General features: G+C 42.2%; 1 protein-coding gene across 1 annotated transcript in view; it reads left to right on the top strand.

Annotated features, from left to right (window-relative positions):
• The window catches only part of KLKB1 (kallikrein B1), a 132,526-nt gene that overhangs the window by 30,533 nt on the left and 79,078 nt on the right, over positions 1 to 22,915 (top strand). Inside the window, exons 4-10 of the mRNA XM_029586946.1 lie at positions 2,787 to 2,893; positions 7,423 to 7,582; positions 10,756 to 10,865; positions 11,186 to 11,345; positions 19,613 to 19,722; positions 19,837 to 19,996; positions 20,087 to 20,199. Of these exons, the coding sequence (XP_029442806.1) occupies positions 2,787 to 2,893; positions 7,423 to 7,582; positions 10,756 to 10,865; positions 11,186 to 11,345; positions 19,613 to 19,722; positions 19,837 to 19,996; positions 20,087 to 20,199 (920 nt within the window). The remainder of the gene's footprint in view (positions 1 to 2,786; positions 2,894 to 7,422; positions 7,583 to 10,755; positions 10,866 to 11,185; positions 11,346 to 19,612; positions 19,723 to 19,836; positions 19,997 to 20,086; positions 20,200 to 22,915) is intronic.

The following is a 22,915-nucleotide window of genomic DNA, read 5'->3' on the forward strand; positions in this document are numbered from 1 at the left end:
ACACACTTTTATTCAAAATGCCATATTTCAGAGATTTCCACAGATACAAACCCTTTTGCTATGTATCTTACTTTAGCTTCACCGTGAACTATGTCCCCACAAGGACTCTTTCTCTTTGATGGTATGTGTACACATCTCCTGTTGACTGATTTCAGCACATATGTAGCACAATGCAAACATAAGCTTACTCTGACGCTGACAGGTGGGAGGAAGGCTTCATGGAGGGTAAACTTTAACTTTGACAAGTCCATATTAATTTAAGACTGGGCTAAATTTGTCATAAAAGATTTGAGGAAATCTGATTGGTTATTCTTTGGCTTTATTTACAAATGTGTACAGGTGTAAAGCCCATGGTATAGGGGTATGTGCTGGAAGATCGAGGAATCTAAACTCTAGTCATTATTTGCAAACTTTTATTATTTACACAAAAATGAAAAATGAAAGAGCTGCTTATCTCAGAAGTCAAAGTATTCAGACATAGGCAGTTTTAGTGTATTCTTCTATGCTTCCTTCTCCTGCTCTCATATTCCCCTGCTAAGAGAAATTCCCTGGTATCAGGATTACTTTCTGGGTTGTGCCTTAAAGTGGATTGGGCCAGATACTTGGAGTTGGTCTCTTAAGTTGTTCTGAGTGTTTTCCTTACATATTCCTTCACAACAGGCTAGTAAAATAGGGAATGTTTTCCTCTTGTTAAGGCTTGTAGTATAAACAAAGAGCTTTTATTCTACTCGCCAAAAAAAGTATCTTGAGGTACTTGTAGCTATGGTAATATGGAAATACTCTGGAAGACTACTTGCACCCTGGCATTTTCTAACATCATCTTCCATATTACCACACGCTCCGGAATAGGCACCCCAGTATTTTCAAGTACTCAGTCTTGATTGTTTTTCTAGACTTCAAAACATAAACGTTTGCCCTGGTTATAGAGAAGAATGTCTAAATTTAAAGCCAGATGAGTGTATTAAAGACCCGTTTGGCTTTAAATGTAGACATTCTTCTCCATGGCGTAAATGGCTGGATGAATGGAGTTTTTTTTCTTTTTTACCCAGGATGATTATATGATGGAGTTTGTCACTTACAAACGGATCTCATTTTTGGACTGACTGAGTTTTTCACTCCGTAAATCTTTTTAGCATGTTTCACTGGCACAGTTTGTTTGGGTGGTTGAAAAAAAGAAAAATGCAATTAAACTGGTGTTATGATTGGGATAATATTTGTCTTTTAAGTTCAATAATAGACATCCTTTTGTTGCAGTTTTTGTATTTCACATTATCTGCTTATGCTTTTCAGGCAGCGATGTGGAGCAGATCATGTAAGTCAGGATGAGACGAGCAGCATCCTGTTATGCTTAGATGACCTGTAATGAGAGTAGCTAAGGAGGACAAGCTTTCAACAACTTTGAACACTAATTGTCCCTGGCATTAAATTCAAATTAAAACAAAATTAATGATAAAAGTATTAAGTTTGTTTTAACTGTTAATGGAATAAGTTTAAAACATTTTTCCTACTACTCTAGCATGGCAAGAATGGTTTCATCTTTTTTTTTTTTTACTTTACAAATACACTAATATTGTAGGTAAATTAAATAAGAAAAGTTTACAAACTTAGGGGCGGATTTTAAAAGGGTTACGCACGTATATTACACGCATAACTGCCAATACCTGCTCCTGCGTGCGCAGAGCCTATTTTGCATAGGCCTGGCGACGCGTACAAGCCCCGAGACGTGCGTATGTCCCGGGGCTTGAAAAAAGGGGCAGGGCATGGGCGGGGCGGCCCGGGGCCGGCGCTTCCAGGCACAGCGGCCATTTACCGCTGTGCCTGGGATTGCGGGCCGGCCGTCGGCTGGCGTGCGCAACCTATGCCTGCCTGGAGGCAGGCGCAATTTATAAGATAAAGGTAAAGGGGGGTTTAGGTAGGGCTGGGGGGTGGGTTAGGAAGGGGAAAGGAGGGGAAGGTGGGAGGGGCAGAAGGAAAGTTCCCTCTGAGGCCGCTTCGAAATCGGAGCGGCCTCTGAGGAAACGGAGGAAGGCTGCGCGGCTTGACGCGCGCAAGTTGCACAATTGTGCACCCCCTTGCACGCGCCGACCCTGGATTTTATAACATGCGCGCAGCTGCGCACGCATGTTATAAAATTGGGCGTACGTTTGTGCGTGCTGGGTTGCGCGCACAAATGTACGCCCACGCGTACCTCATAAAAATCCAGTCCTTAGGTTTTCAAAATAATTGTGAGATCAATGTATGGTCTCATCCACTGATTGCTTTATATCCTTTGAAACAAGGAATGTTCCCCCCCAAATTAATAGAGAGAGGAAACAGGTTGCTGTCTCTCTATCAAATGAGGAGATAGCTCCAGTCTTAGGCAGTGGGAAAGGATAAGAAATGCCTGACTGCATAGGAGTGGCAATATCAAACGTCTAATGATTCTAGGAGGCAAATGACATTATAAATAGTATAAGGTATAATAGCTGAACGCTCACGATTGCTCCTGGGTTAGAATAAAATTCTTAAAATCATTTTTCCAGAGTTCTGTGAATTACTTGCACAATAAATTGTCAAAGCATCTAAGAAAAAAAATGTCATCCCCGAATCATTTGTTTGTTTTTTTTAATGCATTTCTGCTCTCTCATGAGCTGAGCTCTGTTTCTCAATATGTCATAGCCATGGCTATGGGGCCAAAATGGAAAAAAAATAAAAAAATAAACCATTGATGTATGGAGCCCTTGATGTTTCGTTCAGGTCACTGCTTTATAACTGAATAATATTGACTTTGTTTTTGTTTTAAATAGATTTGCTTGTTTTCTCAAAGATAGTGACAAAGGAAAACTGCCAAATGTAACTCTGACAGGTGCAATTTCTGGATATTCTTTAAAACAATGCAACCCGAAAGAAAATGGTAAGATACTGTGTTGTTGCTAATAGCAGTCCTGGAAATACATTAACCTATCATTTCAATGAGTTATTACATATTGTTTTAAAGTACCAATTAAGGGTTAATTTATGGTGCTCCTTAGAAATACTTTATCCCTAATATTATTTTAGGGCCTGATTTTCAAAAGCATTTACATGTGTAAAACTAGGTTTTACACATGGAAATTTACTTTACTCATGTAAGTGTGCTTTTGAAAATTGCTACAATATATGCCATTTAATTGTCTATAAGATTTACCCATGTAAGTGCACTTTATGCATGTAAATGGATTTTGAAAATTGCTAGGAGTGGGGCAGATTTTAAAAGCCCTACGTGCGCCGAGCCTATTTTGCATAGGCCCGGCAATGCATGCAAGCTCCGGGACGTGCGTATGCCCCGGGCCTGAAAAAAGGGGCGGGGCATGGGCAGTCCAGGGCGGGGTGGGGGCATGGCCAGAGACCTCCGTAGGGTTTCTAGGCTGGGGGATCGCGTGCCGGCACTTGGCCGGTTCACGCAACCTACGCTTACCCAGAGGCAGGCGCAACTTGCCAAACAAAGGTTAGAGGGGGTTTTAGGTTGGGCTGGGGGGCGGGTTAGGTAGGGGAAGGAAGGGGGGCGGAAGGAAAGTTCCCTCTGAGGCCGCTCCGATTTCCGAGCAACTTCGGAGGGAACAGGGAAAGCCATCTGGGCTCACCTAGGGCTCGGTGCATGCAAGGTGCACAAGTGTGCACCCCCTTGCACACGCTGACCCTGGATTTTATAACATGCACGCGGCTGTTATAAAATCGGGCGTAGATTTGTGCGCGCCGGGTTGCGCGCACAAATCTACACCCGCACGTAGGTACTAAAATATGGCCCATAATATCTTTGAAAATTCACCTGTAAATTGGTTCATGAGTTTCAGAGATTATTTTTAGCATCCATTTTCTCTGGTATGCTGCCTAGGACGAGTTGAGAAAGTAGGCCATAAGGATGTGCAGCAGGAAACAATTCATTTAATTTTAAAATTTGTTTCGTGGGGACCCTAATTTGTTTCATAGTTTCAAAGCAAAAAATAAAATTCATTTTTTCATTTAATTTGTTTTTGTTTGCCATCAAAGTCAATGGGAGAAGCATTACAGGTAATTTTTAGCCTATATTGGGCTTCAGAATAGGGTTTTTTAAATCAATTGTCTTAACATTTTTTGGGGGGAAAGAAATCCAAGGTACCTAGAAAGATTGAGGGGACTGGAAAATGACACCAAAATTGCCATGAATAGCCTTTGACTCCATAAAGGGGCCAAGGGGTACCAGCATTTGGCAGGATTTCATCAAGGCATTGTAACAGGAGCAAAGAAGCAGAACAAGTGGGAAGAACATCCCAAAGCTTCAAACGAGGACCCCAGCAACAGTGAAATGAACTCTTGATGGCATCTCAAGTGGCAAAGTGGCCCCGAAATTGACATTAGCACCCTAAGTAAAGGAGGAACACAAGCAGAAAAGATGCAGTAAAACCTCCCCAACACTGCATAGGCTCTTCTTCCTGACTTACTCCTTCGTACCTGTGCCTGTAGCTTGCCTCCACTTCTCCACAACGCTTCCACCACTCTAGTGCATTCCCATTGACTGCAGGCTACACCGTCTGCTGCTTTGATGGTTTCCCAGGCTCTGCTCTGCCTACCGACTTCAGAGGAGGGGGAACCAGAAGTGACCCATATTGTTCCCTGGGCTTATAAATTAAGCTCTGGCTGAGACTGGGGAAAGCCACTAAGTCAAAGTAGCACAGCTCCAGATGTGGAATGCTGCTTTCTCTTGGAGTCAGTGCATCCAGGGCTGGTGTAAGAGTATTAGGCGTCATATAGCCTTGCACACACTCCTGGCCCCACCCTTCCCATAAATAATTAAATTATGCATTTATAGTAACACATTTTACATGAAAAAGAACATTCAGTGTTCTAAGGTAAAAATATATTACAACATGTATTATTTACATGCACTGTTGTGGACCAACCAGAAAACTCTGCAAAAACGACATCTGCAACCATATGGTATTAGGACTATTATAAAGCATGTCGGCCCTCAGAAAGCTTTAAGTAAACTGAATTACAGTATAGTAAACCTCCCAAATGAAATCAGCCCTAAATGTCAGCTCTCAAATAGTAACAACTCTACCTATGAAAAGACAACACTGCTATTATTACCAGGTCCTAAAACACCAATACACATCTCCTATTAGGAAAACAGAACAAGTCAGACCGCTATATATCCCTACAAAGAAACCTCATGCTATCAGAATACCTCACTTTGGTCATAAAAGCAAAACACAGACACACCTTCACCAAACAAGGTGATCATAAAATATAAACATAAACATGCAAACAAAAACTGAATTGGAAACCGCAACATGCCACACTCTGTATACTGTGCAACAATGGAAAAATTGAAACATCATCATGCCATATAAAGCATCAAAGTATAAAATCAAGAAATATAAAACATCATGATAGTAAAACCATACTTATAGAATATTTCAAAACAGATGAGAAAAAGAATATCCAATAATTAAAGCCATTAAAAATTATTACATTTTCCCAAACACCAATAAAATATTTCAAAACAGCAAAGACATCAAATAACAGGCAATACTCAAAATAAATAAGGATAAAAAAATATTGCCTGCTGTCCATACCTGGGAACATTTGAATTCTAGTCATCCTGAGATTGTTGCAGATTAATGGGAGGAGTAGGAGGGAAGCATGCAGACTTTCTCCTCACATGCATTAACACACTCGTCTATTCACACACATGTTCTTTCTCTCTCTCCCATTTGTTCTCTCATGCTCACTCTCACATGCTCTTTCTCACACACACAGACATGCACAAACAGATGTTCTCTCGTTCCCTTTAACATTGAAGTAGCAGCAGCTTCCTCTGTGGACCTGTGCAGCATCTCACAACACACTTGCTGTCTTTCTTACATACACACATGCTCTCTGTTTCTCACACACTCACATGCTCTCTCTCTGGAATCATGTAGGCAGCAGTCTCCTTAGGGCCAACAGTATCACTCACATACACATACAAGTTCTCATGAATGCTGTTTCTTACACACACACACACACACACACACTAGCTCTCATATATACTATTTCTCACATTCACACATGCTCTTGCACACAGGCACACACACAAGCTCTCATACATGATATTGCTCACACACACACATATACAAGTTCTTATACATTCTTTCTCTCTCACTCACTGGATCTCTTAATTGGCTGCCAGCAGCACAGCAGAGCCCTTCTTCTGCTGCCAACTTCAGGGGAAATGCCAGTGGCGCCTATGGGCCTCCTCTTCTGACTCCGGCTGCAGGGGGAAATGGCAGCAGCTCTGCTGGATCTTCCTATTGCTGATGAGGAGTCTGAACCCCACCAGCACGTCATTTCGCAGCACTGCAGATTTTCTTGCCAGCAGGGTGTGGGAACCCACTGGAATTAGAAATCAAAAGGCATATTGAGTAGGGATGTGAATTGTTTTTTGACGATTTAAAACAATCGTCAGATATATTTTAAATCGTCAAAAATCGTTAGAGTAGCGATACAATAGCAATTCCCCCGATTTATCGTCAAAAATCGTAAATCGGGGGAGGGGGAGGGCGGGAAAACCGGTACACCAAAACAACCCTAAAACCCACCCCGACCCTTTAAAACAAATCCCCCACCCTCCCAACCCCCCCCAAATGTTTTAAATTACCTGGGGTCCAGTGGGGGGGGGGGGGGGGGGTTCCCGGCGCGATCTCCCGCTCTCGGGCCACGGCTACGTTAATAGATTTACGATTTTTGACGATAAATCGGGGGAATTGCTATTGTATCGCGGCTCTAACGATTTTTGACGATTTAAAATATATCTGACGATTGTTTTAAATCGTCAAAAAACGATTCACATCCCTAGTGGTAAATCCTAACTTAGATGCACAAATTGCCATTTTTACCTATGCAATGAAATTGAGTGCAGTTTAGTACGTCAGCCTCTTTAAGAAGTCACAGGATACATACAGAGGTCCTTTAGTGGTGAGAATGGGACGACAAAGTTTGAGACGAAGTAAGCTATGATGTGCTGCAACAGGAATGGAAAATTGGCAGACTGAATGGGTCTTGCAGTCTTTATTTGCCTTTTATTGTTTATGTGGGCAGGACTGTTGGAAAGGTGTGCTAGCATACCATGCTGCTTTGGCTGCTGCTGCTAGAGCAGTGCTGGGAGGTGAAAATTTAGAAGGGGATCCCAGCTGGCTGCATCATGGAAAGATAAGACAGGGCCCACCTGTAACTGCCTGGAATGGCCAAGGTGCCGGCTGGTTATCCCTGCGATGAGCCTATTGGTAGATTTTTCTATGCATGTTGGATCCATTAAAGAAAAACTGTACAAACCAGTCATTCATTCATACATATTACTGTATTTAATGTAATGTGAAAAAGATGGATTTTACACATGCTGTACTCATAAGCTTATCCCATGTCTCCCCTTCTATTTTCCAGGTTGCACCTTTGAGCTTTACACAGGATTGGATATGATCGGGACAAATTACAATGTTACCACAGAGTACAGTGAGCAGAAATGCGAAGAAAAATGTACTAATAACATTTTCTGTCAGTTTTTTACATACACTACAAATAATTTTCACAGTGTAGAGCTCCGGTGAGTTATGTCTTCAACCAGATTACTTACATTTTGATTTGCTTTGCTAGTTGAGATGTGTATTCTTCTATAGAGTAGCTTCTGCTATGTGCTATAAATAAGTACTTTACTTACTCTCTGTAAATACATTTCAATCAGTGTGAACTCACAGTGCTGTGAAAGAAAATGGACATAAAGAGGCTTATTCAAAACTCAAGCAAAACATTTTTTAGCATGCTGCTCATGAAGTGTGTAATTTTATAACCATGTATATAAGCTTGTTTTGAATTTCTTCTAAGTGCCCCAATACACACACAAGTAACATTCACAAAGTTACACCTGCTACAAGCTAGGCGCCAGATTTTATAACATGCATGCGGGCGTAGATTTATTCACGCAACCTGGCGTGAACAAATCTATGCCCAATTTTATAACATGTGCGCGCTGCCGCACGCATGTTATAAAATCCAGGGTCGGCGCGCGCAGGGGGATGCACAATTGTGCAACCTGCTTGCGTCGAGCCGAGCAGCCTGCCTCCGTTACCTCCAAGGCCTCTCTGAAATTGGAGTGGTCTCGGAAGGAACTTTCCTTCCGCCCCCCCCCCCCCGCACCTTCCCCTCCCTTCCCCTATCTAACCCGCCCCCAGTCCTAGCTAAACCCCCCCTTGACCTTTATTGAGGAAGTTACACCTGCCTCCGGGCAGGCATAACTTGTGCGCGACGGCTCTCCATCCCCCAGCCCGGTGGCTGTTCCGGAGGCCTCAGTCCCGCCCCTGGAACGTCTCCAGGCCAGTGCCCCGCCCATGGCCACACCTCCGGAATGCCCATTTTTTCAAGCCCCGGGACTTACGTGTGTCCCAGGTCTTGTTCGCGCTGCCGAGCCTATGCAAGATAGGCTCAGCGAGCACAGGGGGAGGCAAGGGTAGGTTTTCGGGGGTTGCGTGTGTATCTTACGCAAGCAACCCTTTGAAAATCTACCCCTAGGTGCAGAAGTAAAAATTTCATTTTGTTATTTGGTTCGGTTTTGGGTCCTTTTTTCTCCATGAATTTCATTTTGTTTAATGTTTATGTCATTTATTTAGTTTAAAAATAAAGAAAAAAGAAAAAAAAAATGAAATGTGGCCTCCCGTACCCACTACCTATCTCTCCCACCCGAAAAGTGCCGGGGCCAGGATTCTTCCCAGCCACCACTTACCTGGTCCAGGGAGATCCACAGATGAGGCCTAGGCCAGGGCCCAGTCTGGAGACTGGGTCTTGATGCTTAGGCCTTGGCAGGGCCAAAGCAGGGCCAAGAGGCCAGGTCCTGATTCTGAAGCCTTTCCCAGGGTCAGGCGCAGGCCGGGGTCCAGGCCTCAAAGATCTTCTTTCGATGTCTTCTTTCTTCATTCTTCAAATGACACTGTCTGCACCATTTGAAAAAAGAAGAAAGAAGACATTAAAAGAAGACCTCTGAAGCTTGCCTCTAGGCCTCGGCCTGGGCCTGACTTTAGGCCAAGGCCCAGGCATCAGAACCCAGACTCCAGGCCAGGACTCAGTGTTGCCGAGGCCTAGGCTCTGAGGCCCGGTCTCCAGACTGGAGCCTGGCATTAGGTCTGGGCCTAGGCCTTGGCCTAGGTCAAAGCCCAGGTGTCGGAACCTCCAGGTTGGGCCCTGACATCAAACCTGAGTCTGGTTATTTTGTCAGATCCCCAACAGAGAAGGTAAGTGGGAGTCGAGAAATCTCCCAACCCCAGCAAAATCTTTTGGGCCTGGGCCTTTGCTTGGGTCTCAGCCAAGAGCCTGGCTCCTGTGTCAGGCCATGGCCAAACCTAGGCAAGGCCCTGGCCTCGGCCTAGGCTGAGGCACCAGCGTTGCACTCAGGAGTTGGCTGCATCCCCTGCTTTGGGTCTTGCATATTCCCTAGGCAAGACCCCTGCCTTGAGCCTAGGCCTAGACCCTACAGATGACTTTTTTAAATTTTTTTAGATTTTCAAAATGAAATGATATTCTGATGAAATTTTGTTGGAATTGAAATCGTTTCATTTTGAAAATGACCCAAAAGAAAAGAAAATTTCATTTCATTTCCTATTTTGTTTCTTCCAAATGCCCATCCCTAGTACCTTGTGCTTGTTATTTTATGCACAGACTTCTGAAAATACAAAAGTCTGATTGTGAATCATATCCCAGCCCCCGGAATAGATATTTCCTATCTTAGGTGCACATAAAGATCTTTGAAAATCAACCCCTAAAAGTGTAATATCTACAGCAAAATGGCAGTTAACATGCAATGCAATACATTTTAACAAGTTCATGCTACAAAATTGCAAACGTAATGTGTCCATACTAAGACTGTTTATATTCTCACCCACAAAAAGGTATATATTGTTCACTTTCTGCCTCTGGAAAACCCTTGTCTTGTCTGTCCCAAAGTGAAAGGGATTATTATTTATTTTATTTATTATTTTTTATATACCAACATTCGATATGAGATATCACATCAGTTTACATTCAGGTACTGTAGGTATTTCCCTATCCCCAGAGGGCTTACAATCTAAATTTTGTATCTGAAGCAATGGAGGGTAAAGTGACTTGCCCAAGGTCACAAGGAGCTACCCCACCCTAAGTGACAGCACCCGTCCCAGCCTCTCAAATAACAGAACCCAACTCCACAAAATGACAGTATCTGTTCACTTCAAGTCCCCTCTGAACACCCCCAAGGAGGAAGGGCTGACACCCTTCCACCTCACCCCGGTCCTCCCTCTGAAATGAAGGCTTGACATATTGGAAGGTTCTGTTTTTACGGGCAGGAGAGACATCAGGACCTTCCTTCCCACATTGCCTCTGGCCATTGATTAATGTCTCCAGGTTTGCTTCACCCACTGTCTCGCAGACAGCAGAACTGTGCATCTTTCCAGCACACGAGCATTAGAATGACAAGCCTTGCTGTGTTCTTGCTACGCTGATATGTTTTATTAAGGTACGGTTTCTTTTGGATATGTTTATAGTCTGTTGGGCTAGAACGGGAAAATCAGAATATACGTTTAACTATAGATGTTAAGTACTATGCTTTCTGTGCTCAAATATTAGTCAGAAGCTCAGCAAAGAATGCATTTCTGTAAGTATTGTCTACTGCATAATTAATTCTTATGAAGTAAAAATATTCAAGAATGTTAATTGGCATCATATGCAAATATTACTTTTTTTTGTTTCATTCAGTAACAAATGCTACTTAAAATACAGCTTGAAAGGAACTCCTACCAGAATAAGGATACTTGATAATGTTGTATCTGGATTCTCGTTAAAAGTCTGTGGTGTTTCAAAACTTGGTAAATAGTGTTCTTTCTTTCTTCATTTCATGCTATAAGTGATATGGTTATGCATTTTCTTTGCCATAATGCAATTTCTGTCACTAAGATTATCCTTATTTCTCCTATAGCTCTAATAGAAGGGGCAATATTCAAAGTGTTTTTGTTTAATATGGATAAATGCTTTTTCCTGAGTAAAAGCTTGATTTAAAAACATTCTGACCCCCCCCCCCCCCATGTATGCAGGTTATATACTCAGAAAAAAAGTGGGTGGGATTAGGTCAGAAAAGGAAACTACGTGCCTAATTCAAATTTTCTTCAATATTTTAATTTTATTGCAGGCTGCATGTCGGACACTTTTCAGGAAGTCGAATTTTCAGGAGATAATATTACAAGTGTGTTTGCACCAGATTTTCAGACCTGTCAAAAGATTTGTACATTTTATCCTAATTGCTTATTTTTCACATTTTTCTCCAAGCAGTGGAATGTGCCTGAACAAAGGTAATAATAATAATAATAATTTCTGGACTTTTAGTTTACCTTTCCAAATGGTGCTCAACGCAGATTATAGCATTAATCAAATTTAGATGTAAAATTTTCTACAGGTTGATACAATAAAGTGCACTTACCTTATGGTGGGTTTTAACCCATATTTTAGCGCAGGTTTTTCAGCACCAACTTAACCCGAGTATTTGAAAAGCTTTATTTTGTGCATAAAATATCCAACTAAAATGTAGGTTAAAACTGCGCTAAGATTAGAATGGGTTACATGTAAATCCCCATGTTAATGAAGGTATTGGGTATTACTCATCAATGCAGAGAGGCACATTAAAGGGCAGACTGCTTAAAGAATGTTTCTTAATGCTAGAAATTTAACTCCCTGGTCTGAGTGAAGTAAAAGTAAACCGGTGGCCAATGTTATTCTATGCTGTGTCCAGTGTGGTAGTGTCTAGCTACTTCTACATGCTAAAATGCCCTCAACATTAACAGTGTGACATGCTGTTAATTATACATACTATATATTGGGCACATGGTAACAGATCAAAAAGGGATTGAATTAGCATAAGTTTAAAACTTGTTAGCGCTAGTGTCAGTCATCAAGGCTTTTTGAATTGAAATTCATGTTCTCTCTGCCAACTGTGAGACACCAGCAGCTGAAGATTTCCAAAAGGTCTTTCCATCCAAGTCTTTGAAAATGGTGTATGATGGGCCACATATGCAGATATAAGAACCTTTGTATAAAAATGAAATTCTTCTAAAGGGACATCACTCCATTCAGGAATTATATCCCTATCTTTAATATTTATTTCACATTTATGGATTGCCAGTTGCTAAGGCTTTAGGTGATTTATAATAATAACATTCATAATAAAATCAGCATAAAACACAAAACATAAAGACAATATACAAAATAAAATAGTAAAAATAACAAGACAATAAAGTAAAAACCAAAAATCAACTTTGGTTTGATTAGGATTTACGAGATTTTTGAGGGATCAAGCACTTCAACTGTTTCCTTTGCCTCTCCGGCTTCACTGCCCATCCTCTTGTTCACTTCTTGGCAGAAGGAAGTGGATTTGGGGGGAAACAACAGAAGGAGAGGGTTCTTCCCAGACTCTTTGCAAGGGAAGGGGCTGGAGCAGGAGCAGAGACAGAAAGCAGGCAGACACCCTTCAGATTTCTTCAAAAGATTGAATTAAAAGATGTGAAAGCTTTCAGAAATGTTGATTCTGTGGTAGGTTGTCAAATATGCAGCAAATGTTAATTATGCGGTTTCTCTGGTAGCCATATAATCCTGGGAGGCTAGAGACACTGAAGTTGACCAACTGCACACATATACATGCCCATATGCCATGTAACCACTTCAAATGCAAAGAGTGCCTATTGACTCCTACCAAAGGACAGAGTGCAGACATTAATAGACCTAGTGATGTGGAGATGCATTTGTACAAATGGGCCTTTATACAATTCAGAGAGAATCATTGAATACAAAAGATTGTATTCGTTATAATCATAGCCCCATCTGAAGATGGACTGAATCAAATCATGGTGAACCTAGAAGATGTGGTAGAACTGATTGACAGAGTAGTAAATCACCTGGACCGGATGATATACACCCCAGAGTCCTGAAGGAACTAAAAAAAGAAATTTCAGACCTATTAGTAAAAATTTGTAACCTATCATTAAAATCATCCATTGTACCTGAAGACTGGAGGATAGCAAATGTAACCCCAATATTTAAAAAGGGCTCCAGGGGCGATCCGAGAAACTATAGACCGGTTAGCCTGACTTCAGTGCCAAGAAAAATAGTGGAAAGTGTTCTAAACATCAAAATCACAGAACATATAGAAAGACATGGTTTAATGGAACAAAGTCAGCATGGCTTTACCCAAGGCAAGTCTTGCCTCACAAATCTGCTTCACTTTTTTGAATGAGTTAATAAACGTGGATAAAGGTGAACTGGTAGATGTAGTATATTTGGATTTTCAGAAGGCGTTTGTCAAAGTTCCTCATGAGAGACTTCTAGGAAAAGTAAAAAGTAATGGGATAGGTGGCGATGTCCTTTCGTGGATTTCAAACTGGCTAAAAGACAGGAAACAGAGAGTAGGATTAAATGGACAATTTTCTCAGTGGAAGTGAGTGGACAGTGGAGTGCCTCAGGGATCTCTATTGGGACCCCTACTTTTCAATATATTTATAAATGATCTGGAAAGAAATACGACGAGTAAGATAATCAAATTTGCAGATGACACAAAATTGTTCAGAGTAGTTAAATCACAAGCAGATTGTGATAAATTGCAGGAATACCTTGTGAGACTGGAAAATTGGGCATCAAAATGGCAGATGAAATTTAATGTGGATAAGTGCAAGGTGATGCATATAGGTAAAAATAACCCATGCTATAATTACACAATGTTGGGTTCCATATTAGGTGCTACAACCCAAGAAAGAAATCTAGGCGTCATAGTGGATAACACATTGAAATCGTCAGTTCAGTGTGCTGCGGCAGTCAAAAAAGCAAACAGAATGTTGGGAATTATTAGAAAGGGAATAGTAAATAAAACGCAAAATGTCATAATGCCTCTGTATCACTCCATGGTGAGACCGCACCTTGAATACTGTGTACAATTCTGGTCGCCGCATCTCAAAAAATATATAATTGCGATGGAGAAGGTACAGAGAAGGGCTACCAAAATGATAAGGGGAATGGAACAGCTCCCCTATGAGGAAAGACTAAAGAGGTTAGGACTTTTCAGCTTGGAGAAGAGACGGCTGAGGGGGGATATGATAGAGATATTTAAAATCATGAGAGGTCTAGAACCGGGTAGATGTGAATCGGTTATTTACTTTTTCAGATAGTAGAAAGACTAGGGGGCACTCCATGAATTTAGCATGGGGCACATTTAAAACTAATCGGAGAAAGTTCGTTTTTACTCAACGCAATTAAACTCTGGAATTTGTTGCCAGAGGATGTGGTTAGTGCAGTTAGTATAGCTGTGTTTAAAAAAGAATTGGATAAGTTCTTGGAGGAGAAGTCCATTACCTGCTATTAAGTTCACTTAGAGGTAGATCTTCAAAACATACGCGCCACTGGCACGAACAAAAGTACACCAGATTTTATAAGATACGTGTAGCCGCGCATATCTTATAAAATCTGGGGTCGGCGCACGCAAGGCTGCGCAAAATCGGCAGCCTGCGCGCCTCCGTTCCCTAAATCGGAGCGGCCTCGGAGGGAACTTTCCTTCCGCGTCCCCCCACCTTCCCCTCCCTTCCCCTATCTACCCCACCCCCCAGCACTACCTAAATCCCCCCTACCTTTGTTGGGCAAGTGACGCCTGCATGAAGCATGCCCCTTGACACGCCCCCTCCCGCCCCTTTTACAAAGCCCTGGAACTTATGCGCGTCCCGGGGGCTTTGCGCACGCCGGCGGCCTATGCAAAATAGGTGCGCCGAGTGCAAGTGCCCTGCGCGCGTAAATCCGGGAGGAATTACGCGCGCAGGGGTTTTAAAATCTACCCCTTAGAGAATAGCCACTGCCATTAGCAATGGTAACATGGAATAGACTTAGTTTTTGGGTACTTGCCAGGTTCTTATGGCTTGGATTGGCCACTGTTGGAAACAGGATGCTGGGCTTGATGGACCCTTGGTCTGACCCAGTATGGCATTTTCTTATGTTCTTATGTTCTTAAGATGTCCCGCACACCAGGCTGCAAGAGGAACACTGTGAAATAAAAACAAATTGGCAACATCACTACAAAGTAAAGGCAACTGCATATGAACAATTCCAAAAGACAGAACACAAAGGGCCTCTACCATAGAGTTTTGTGTCAGAGAGGACTGGAATGGAAACAGAGCCCTTATAAGGCTTAACAGAAAATCCTTTGCAGAATGGGCCACAGGCCTTACAATGGAGCCACCATGAGCATCAGCTCTCGCACAGCAGTGGCATAAAGCCAGTAATGTTGCACTTATGACCAAGATATCCCTGCCTTTAGCAGACAAATGCTCGATGCGGATGCTAATGTGGTCACAAGGGCCCAGCTGTCTTCCCATAGGGGCTGTAGCTCATACAGCTGTCTTCCCTGTGTCAGCTGTATGAGCTGCAACCCCTAAGAAGTAAACTGGCAACTGAATTTTCCATTGGGCATAAGGAAAAATACTATTTGTGGGTTATTTCAGAAGAGGTATTTTATGTCTGTAAGGGATGGGAAGCGGGGTGGCAGTAGGTGGCCAGTGAAATTGAAATGCCACCCCCAAGAAATACGGGAAGTGGGAAGACCAAGTAATAAAATCAATCAGTTCTAAAAAAAGCGACTAGGAAGAGCAGCTGGAAGCTATGACCACAAATGCTTGTAGTTTGAGCAATAAAATCCCAGACCTGCAGGCCCTAATGGTAGAGGAGGAACTGGACCTTGTTCCTGTTATGGACTATAACTTGTTAAGGAAGGATAGAGAGGACAGAAAAGGGGGAGGAGTAGCTCTGTATATCAAAAACAATATCCAAGCAACTGAGTTACAAGGGATGTGGGGTAAAGAAAAAGCATTATGGGCTGTCCTAAAAAGAGAAGATGGTGCTTCTATTTTTACTGGTGTGATCTACAGGCCTCCAACCTAAATGTATAAATTGGACAGAGACCTGATGGAGGACATCCAAAATTTGGGAAAGCTGGGAGAAGTATTGCTTGTTGGAGATTTTAATCTGTAGGATATGGATTGGAGCATCCCTTCTACGGAATCTATAAAAAGTAGAGAGATAGTGGATGCCTTTCAAGGTGCTCTGCTTAAACAAATTGTAATGGAACCCACGAGGGAGGGTGCAATCCTCAATCTAGTGCTCACTAATGGGGATAATATCTCTGATGTTCAGGTAGGAGTTCACTTGATCATCAGACGGTATGGTTCAATATCACAAATAGGATACAGAGAAGTCACACAAAGACCGAATTTGAATTTCAAAAATATGGACTATGTTAAAATGGGGGATTACCTGGAGGAAGAACTGGAAGATTGGGAGAAAATGGGTGAGGTGTAACAACAGTGGACCAAATTAAAAGGAGCTAATGCAAAGGCAATAAATCTATATATGTTACGAAAGTAAAGAAGAATAAGAGGAAAAATAAACTGATCTGGTTCTCTAAGGAGGTGGCTGAAAAAATTAAGGCAAAAGGAACAGAGTTTGAGAAGTATAAAAGAGCTAAAAAAAAAAGAAACACAAGGAAGAATATTAGTTAAAAATGAGGGAGACAAAGAAAGAAATCAGGAAAGCAAAAAAATCAAGCGGAAGAAAGAATTGCCAAAGAGGTAAAGAGAGGAGACAGAACATTTTTTAGATATATCAGAGAAAGAAGGTAGGCTGAAGTGATATAGTAAAATTGAAAGGTGACAAGGAGCACTGTGGGGAGAGAGATGAAGAAATGGCAGAAATATTAAACAAATACTCCAGTTCTTCCAGTAAGAAGACCCTGGAGAAGCACCATTGCTGGTTGACAAGACTGTAGACATGGGGTAGATGAAACTCTGTTTACATAAGAGAATATATGGGAAGAGATAGGAAAACTGAAAGTGGACAAGGCCATGGGGCCGGATGAGGTTCATCCCAGGATACTGAGGGAGCTCAGAGATGTACTGGCGGGCCTGCTGCATGACCAGTTCAAAGGATCCCTGCAAACGAGAGTGGAGCCGAGTGATTGAAGCAGAGCGGTGGTGATCCTGCTCCACAAGAGTGGTAGCAGAAAGGATTCTGGAAACTACAGGCCAGTTAGACTCACCTTGGTGGTGGGAAATTTAATGGAGACTCTGCTGAAGGAAAGAATAGTGAACTATCTACAGTTAGGAGGATTGCTGGATCCGAGGGAGCATGGATTTACTAGGGGAAGGTCTGTCAGACAAATCTTACTGATTTTTTTGAATGGGTGAATAAAGAATTGGATCGAGGAAGAGTGCTCGATATGATCTTCTTAGATTTCAGCAAAGCTTTTGATACGGTCCCGTACAGGAGGCTTGTGAATAAAATGAGAAGCTTGGGAGTGAGCGCCAAGGTGGTGGCATGAATTACAAACTGGTTGATAAATAGAAGACAGCGTGTAATGGTAAATGAAACCTACTCTGAAGAAAGAACAGTGTTAAGCGGAGTGCTACAAGGATTGGTGTTGGGATCAGTTCTGTTCAATATCTTTGTGAGCAAACTTGCGGAAGGGATAGAAGGTAAAGTTTGTCTATTTGCAGATGATACTAAATTCTGCCACAGAGTGAAAACACCAGAAGGAGTAGGGAGAATGAAAATAAATTTAAGGAAGCTTGAACTGTGGTCAAAGATATGGCAGCTGGGTTTCAATGCCAAGAAGTGCAGAGTCATGCATTTGGGGTGCGGTAATCCAAAAGAGCTGTATGTGATTGGGGATAAAGGGCTATTGTGCATGGAGCAAGAGAGAGACCTTGGGGTGATAGTGTCTAGCGATCTGAAGATGGTGAAGCAATGTGACAAAGTGATAGCTAAAGCCAGAAGAATGCTGGGCTGCATAGATAGAGGAAACCAGTAAGAAAAAGGAGGTGATAATCTCCTTGTTCAGGTTTTTTGGTGAGGCCTCACCTGGAGTTTCACTGCATGTTGGATGCGTGTTGTGGAGGCGCTAATCCCTTTACTGCATAGGTTGCGCTTACACAACCCACGTCCGACTGTGGGTTAAACAGTGCACTCAGCTGAGCGCACTGTATTGTATCGCCCCAAAATTGGAGAAAACGTTTAGTAAATAGGCCCCTTGATCAGGTCTGAATGCACACCAGAGGTACTGGGTGAGGGGAGGGAGGGAGAAGAAGGAACGTTGAAATGTCATTTTCACCAAGTGGGGTGGGGAAGGATCCCGCAATTTGTAAGTGTTTAAGTTTACTAGATGGAGATTGGAGAGTGGAGGTCTCGGGCCAGCAGGGTCTCCTTCTTATATATTGGGTGGGGGTCGGAGAATTGGGTCATTAGGCTTATGCTGCTCTTTTTTATTGTTAACACTATAGCTACTTATTCAACTATATATTCCTTTGAACATACCAAATTAAGCCTCAAGCATTCCAGCCACACGCAACCAGATAACCTCAGACCTACTCTGAGGCAGTTCTAAAAGTTATCCGGCTAACAGCCAGATACAGCTTAAAAATAGCTAAGTTAGCTCCAGAGTGCCCCCAAAACACCTATTTTTTTTTTAAATTAGCTACATGAGTTATCTGGCTAAACTTTAGCTGGATATGTGCTCAAATATTCAAATGTCAGCACTTAGATAACTTACCGTTACAAGTTATCTGGCTCAATGCCTTTGAATAGGGCCCCCTCTGTTTCTTACATACACACACAGAAACATATACAGTGATTAATTCTGTAGTGTCATTTTCAAGTCTTGAGTCCATGCTGATGATAACCTGCCCATTGTGGGCGACTCTTCATCTCATCACCGCTACATATGAAGATAGGAAATTTCATGCTGGGTCAGACCAAGGTTCAATGAGCCCAGCATTCCATCTCTGACAATGGCCAGGACAGGTTGCATTGTACCCAGTAAGTCCCGCAAAGTAGATCCTTATACAATAGTGCTTCTGCTTCCAGTCTTTCATATGCTCCCAAGGAAAGGGAGAGCAGCAGCCATATCCAGAGGAGTGAGGCTCACACCCTTTCGCTCCTTGATGGCACATTCCTAATATGTATTTGTTGATGGATGGGCACACAGTCAGACAAACAGGAAGAAGGATAGACATGGTGAAAGCAATAGGTATGTTTACTTGATGAGCAAATGTGCCTAAAAAGTGGATTAAATCATTTGATGATCTAATACATTTCAGTTTATCATATCAGCATAAGCCAAAACTTCTAAGTTATTGCTTAGATTACTGTACTCTGTAATAGTACAAAACAAATTATTTACCATCAAGGAAGCTTCTTATACCAAATTATCCTATATCTTATAGGATTTTTTATGTTTTGTTTCTTGGTGCTTGGATGAAAGATGGCTTTTTTTATTTTTTTGTGTATTCTTGTTAAATAAAATTAAGAAGCATTCATTTGTATTTTTGGATCATGCTACTGGAAAATAAAACTTGAGTAATACAAGTTAGAAAACTATAAAAAAAAAAAAAATGCCTTTCCAGCCAGTAGAAATGACCATGTACATGTCTAGTTTAACAATAATTCATATAACTGATATCAAATGACTTTCACTGAAAAAGCATTTTCATTGGCTTTTGTTTTGTGTACCATATAATTAATGTCATAATTTTCCTTTTAGATATCTTTGCTTTCTTAAGACGTCTAAAACTAGGAAGCCAACTCATCCTCAAGAAAAACAAAATGCTATATCAGGTTTTAGTCTTCTAACCTGCAAAACCCTTAGATCTGGTAATGCTCACTATGTTTCAATACAATTTATTATTGATTTTAATCAATTAGAGCAACAATTTATAAGATCATCAATGCGTATCCATTGCCTTGTTGATTTGTTCTTGTTTGTAGTCTGCCATTCACCTATGTCCACTGATGTTGAATTTTTGGGAGATGAATTGGATGTGGCTTTCGTTAATGGGGAGACAGAATGCCAGCAATTTTGCACAAACACCATCCGTTGCCAATTTTTTACCTATATGCCAATGAAAGGAGAATGTAGGCAAAACCAGTAAGATGCATTTTCTTATATTGTACCTGAAATGCAGCTGAAGGGATTCTATAAGCCAAATGAAATTGAAATCTCCTTTATTTTATCTAGGTGCAAGTGCCATCTAAGGCTAACTTCAAATGGATTTCCCACTGGAATTCAGCATGCAAAAGGGGGGATTTCTGGCTTCTCGAAAAGGCTCTGCAAAATAAAAACAATATCTGGTAAATTAATCATGAGGGTGTGCATTCAGTCCGTCTGGCAACCTGATGGGTCATATACTCCAGCGTGACTGATAGAGAGGAAAGAACATGACAAGGGACACGATGGGGAAAGGGTGGACGTGGACAAAATGGAGAGGAGAAAAGTGAGAGGGAAGGGCAACAAATGAGTGGAGAAAGACAAAAGGGGGAAATCCGCTGGAGAAAGAGAAATGAAGGTGATAGGTAAGAGATAATTGAGAGTAGGGACGTGTGCATTTTCCCATATTGAAATTCAAGCAGGCAGGTTTAGTCTTTCAGCTCTGTGGAGTTTTCAAAGATTTCCCCAGGTTCTTCAAAAGGGTTTTACGCTGAGACTGCAGCTTGTAGCAATGCCTGCTGCTGGTGGTTCACTGCTGCAGTTTGCAAACTGATGCATTCAGCCGTGGTTTGCCAGTTCTCATGATTCATGGGGATATTCTTCTAGTGATCTCTGTGGTGAATCCATTCACAAATATGCAGGTTTTGCAAAAGAAACATCCAAACTTACTAACGAAGTAGTATTTTTATGTTGTGTATCCTTATTGGGGGTAATGGACCAATCCATTGAGTATGGTGGGGAAGTTTCATGTTTCAAACTATATCATAATTTGAAATAAAACAATGTATGAAAGTAAAATGTGATTAGTGCATGAAACGCTAATTTGTGCTATTTGATACCTCATTACATAAGGATTTGTCAACTTGTAATGTTTTAAGGATCATAGTGCTATGAGGCAGTTTTCGGTGAAGGCGTGAGTGGGCCATAAGTGGGTGTGTACTCTTAGTTGCTTAGCCTTAAATAGAATTTCAGTCACTCACTAATCCGTAAAATCCACATATACGTGGATATTGAGGATCTACCCACATGTCTGCTTAAATTACATGGGTAATTATTTGTAAAATCGCCTTCTCTCTCTGCACAGGGAGGAATGTGTGGTAAAACGGAAAGAAACAGGGAAGGTAGTCAGGATGGTGAATGTAAGAGCAGAAGAAAAGACAGATAATTCGGATTTGGATATTTTATCCCGACATTCCAAATAATGCTCAAGGCGATTTAAAATATTCTTAGTGTAACTGCCTCGAGTGCCCTGGGACCGATTCCCAAAGTCTCGCCTACTGCAGATGGCTCAGGGTTCTTTATCCAGTGAGGGTGGGGGTGGCGGAAGGAATACATCCTCCAAGACCCAACATGGCTGGGGTGACTCTCAACTTGTTGCCTTGGGGGGGGGAGGGGAAAAGGTCTCTTTCAAATGTAAAGGATGTGTGTGTGCAAGCAAAGACTCTGGAGGCTCAGATTTGAGTGTCCAAAAATAAACAGGGCTGAATTTGTGGGGGAATGGCCAGGGAAGAGTTCTGGTACCTTCTTTTCAGGCTTAAGGGGGGCAGTACAGCAGGGGGTGCTCTTCTCCGGCTCCTCCCAGGTAGCCTGCAGGGAAGGGAAGAAGTGGGAGTGAGCCTGGAGCACACAGAGAAGGGAACAGCTATTCTGATCTGTAATCCTTTCCCCCCTCCCCCCCACCTCCTCTTGCATTGCAGGGAACAGATGGGGAAAGGGCGATACTGAAGCAGCCACCGCAGAGCAAAGAACAGACACAAAAAAAAAAGTTTAAATTAGCACACATTTGAAACTTGTGAACAGTAGTGCAGATTCTTAAGGCTTCAACCCTGGCTTTCATGAGTACTGCTCACAACTTTCAAATTTTGCTAATTCAACCCCCTTTTGTGTCCATTACCAAGGTTTAATTGCTGCCAGAATAAACCAGAATGGTGTTCTGCCACCTTTTTTTTTTTTTTGACCCGAGAAAGTAGAGCAGAGCCAGCAATATATATATATATATATATAAATTATGGATCCCCTGAAGAAACGGACCAGATCCAGTAGTTGCATGGATTATTCATGTGTTCCCCCACTCCCCTATCCCATGGAAGAAGCACAGAAGAACAGAGAGTGTTGGAGCTGCTTACCCTTTGATTTTTGTGCAATTTTCCAGCACAATTTAGGAGGCTGTGAGGGTCAACAGACAAGATTACAAAAAAAAAAAAAGGATGTGGGGGGAATACCTGTCAGCCCCATTGCTTCTGGGTGTGTGGGCTTCCTGCTAATCATGCCATCATCCCAGGCCCTTCTGCTTCTGCGGCTGGTGACCACACTGGTGAGGGTGAAAGGGGCCAAGGCATTGAATGAGGGGATGCTGGAGGGCAAAAGAGTGAATGAAGGGATCTGAGAGGCTGTGATTGTGTGGAGGAGAGAGGGAAAGAGTGAGTCAGAGGATCAAAGGTGCTGGCAAGATATGAGGGGGGGGGGAGGTTTTAGAGGGACTATGAGATGTGAGTGAGATGATCATAGTCAGGGGCAGACTGTGAGTGAAGTAATTGGAGGGAGTGGAGAAAGAATTGGATGTGGTGGGAGGAGGGAGAGTGAAGAGAATGAGTGAGAAGAACTCTCTGCCTTCCAACCCAAACAGGCAAAGAGCAGGCCATGCTTTTGAATTCAGGGCCCCACAGCTCTGTCCAAGGAGACAGCAGACAGTGCACACCAGTCTGATTCCACCCCTCAAAGCAGCTTGAAGTAGTGGCATAGCCAGAACTGAATTTTTGGGGGCGCCCAAGGTTAACATGGGTGGGCAGTAGACATACAGGTCTGAGTCCTACTAGTTATACTCTTGTCCATAAATAAAGCCTAAGGGGCGGATTTTAA

This window comes from Rhinatrema bivittatum, chromosome 1 (assembly GCF_901001135.1).
Source record: "Rhinatrema bivittatum chromosome 1, aRhiBiv1.1, whole genome shotgun sequence".
NCBI classification, from domain to species: Eukaryota; Metazoa; Chordata; class Amphibia; order Gymnophiona; family Rhinatrematidae; genus Rhinatrema; species Rhinatrema bivittatum.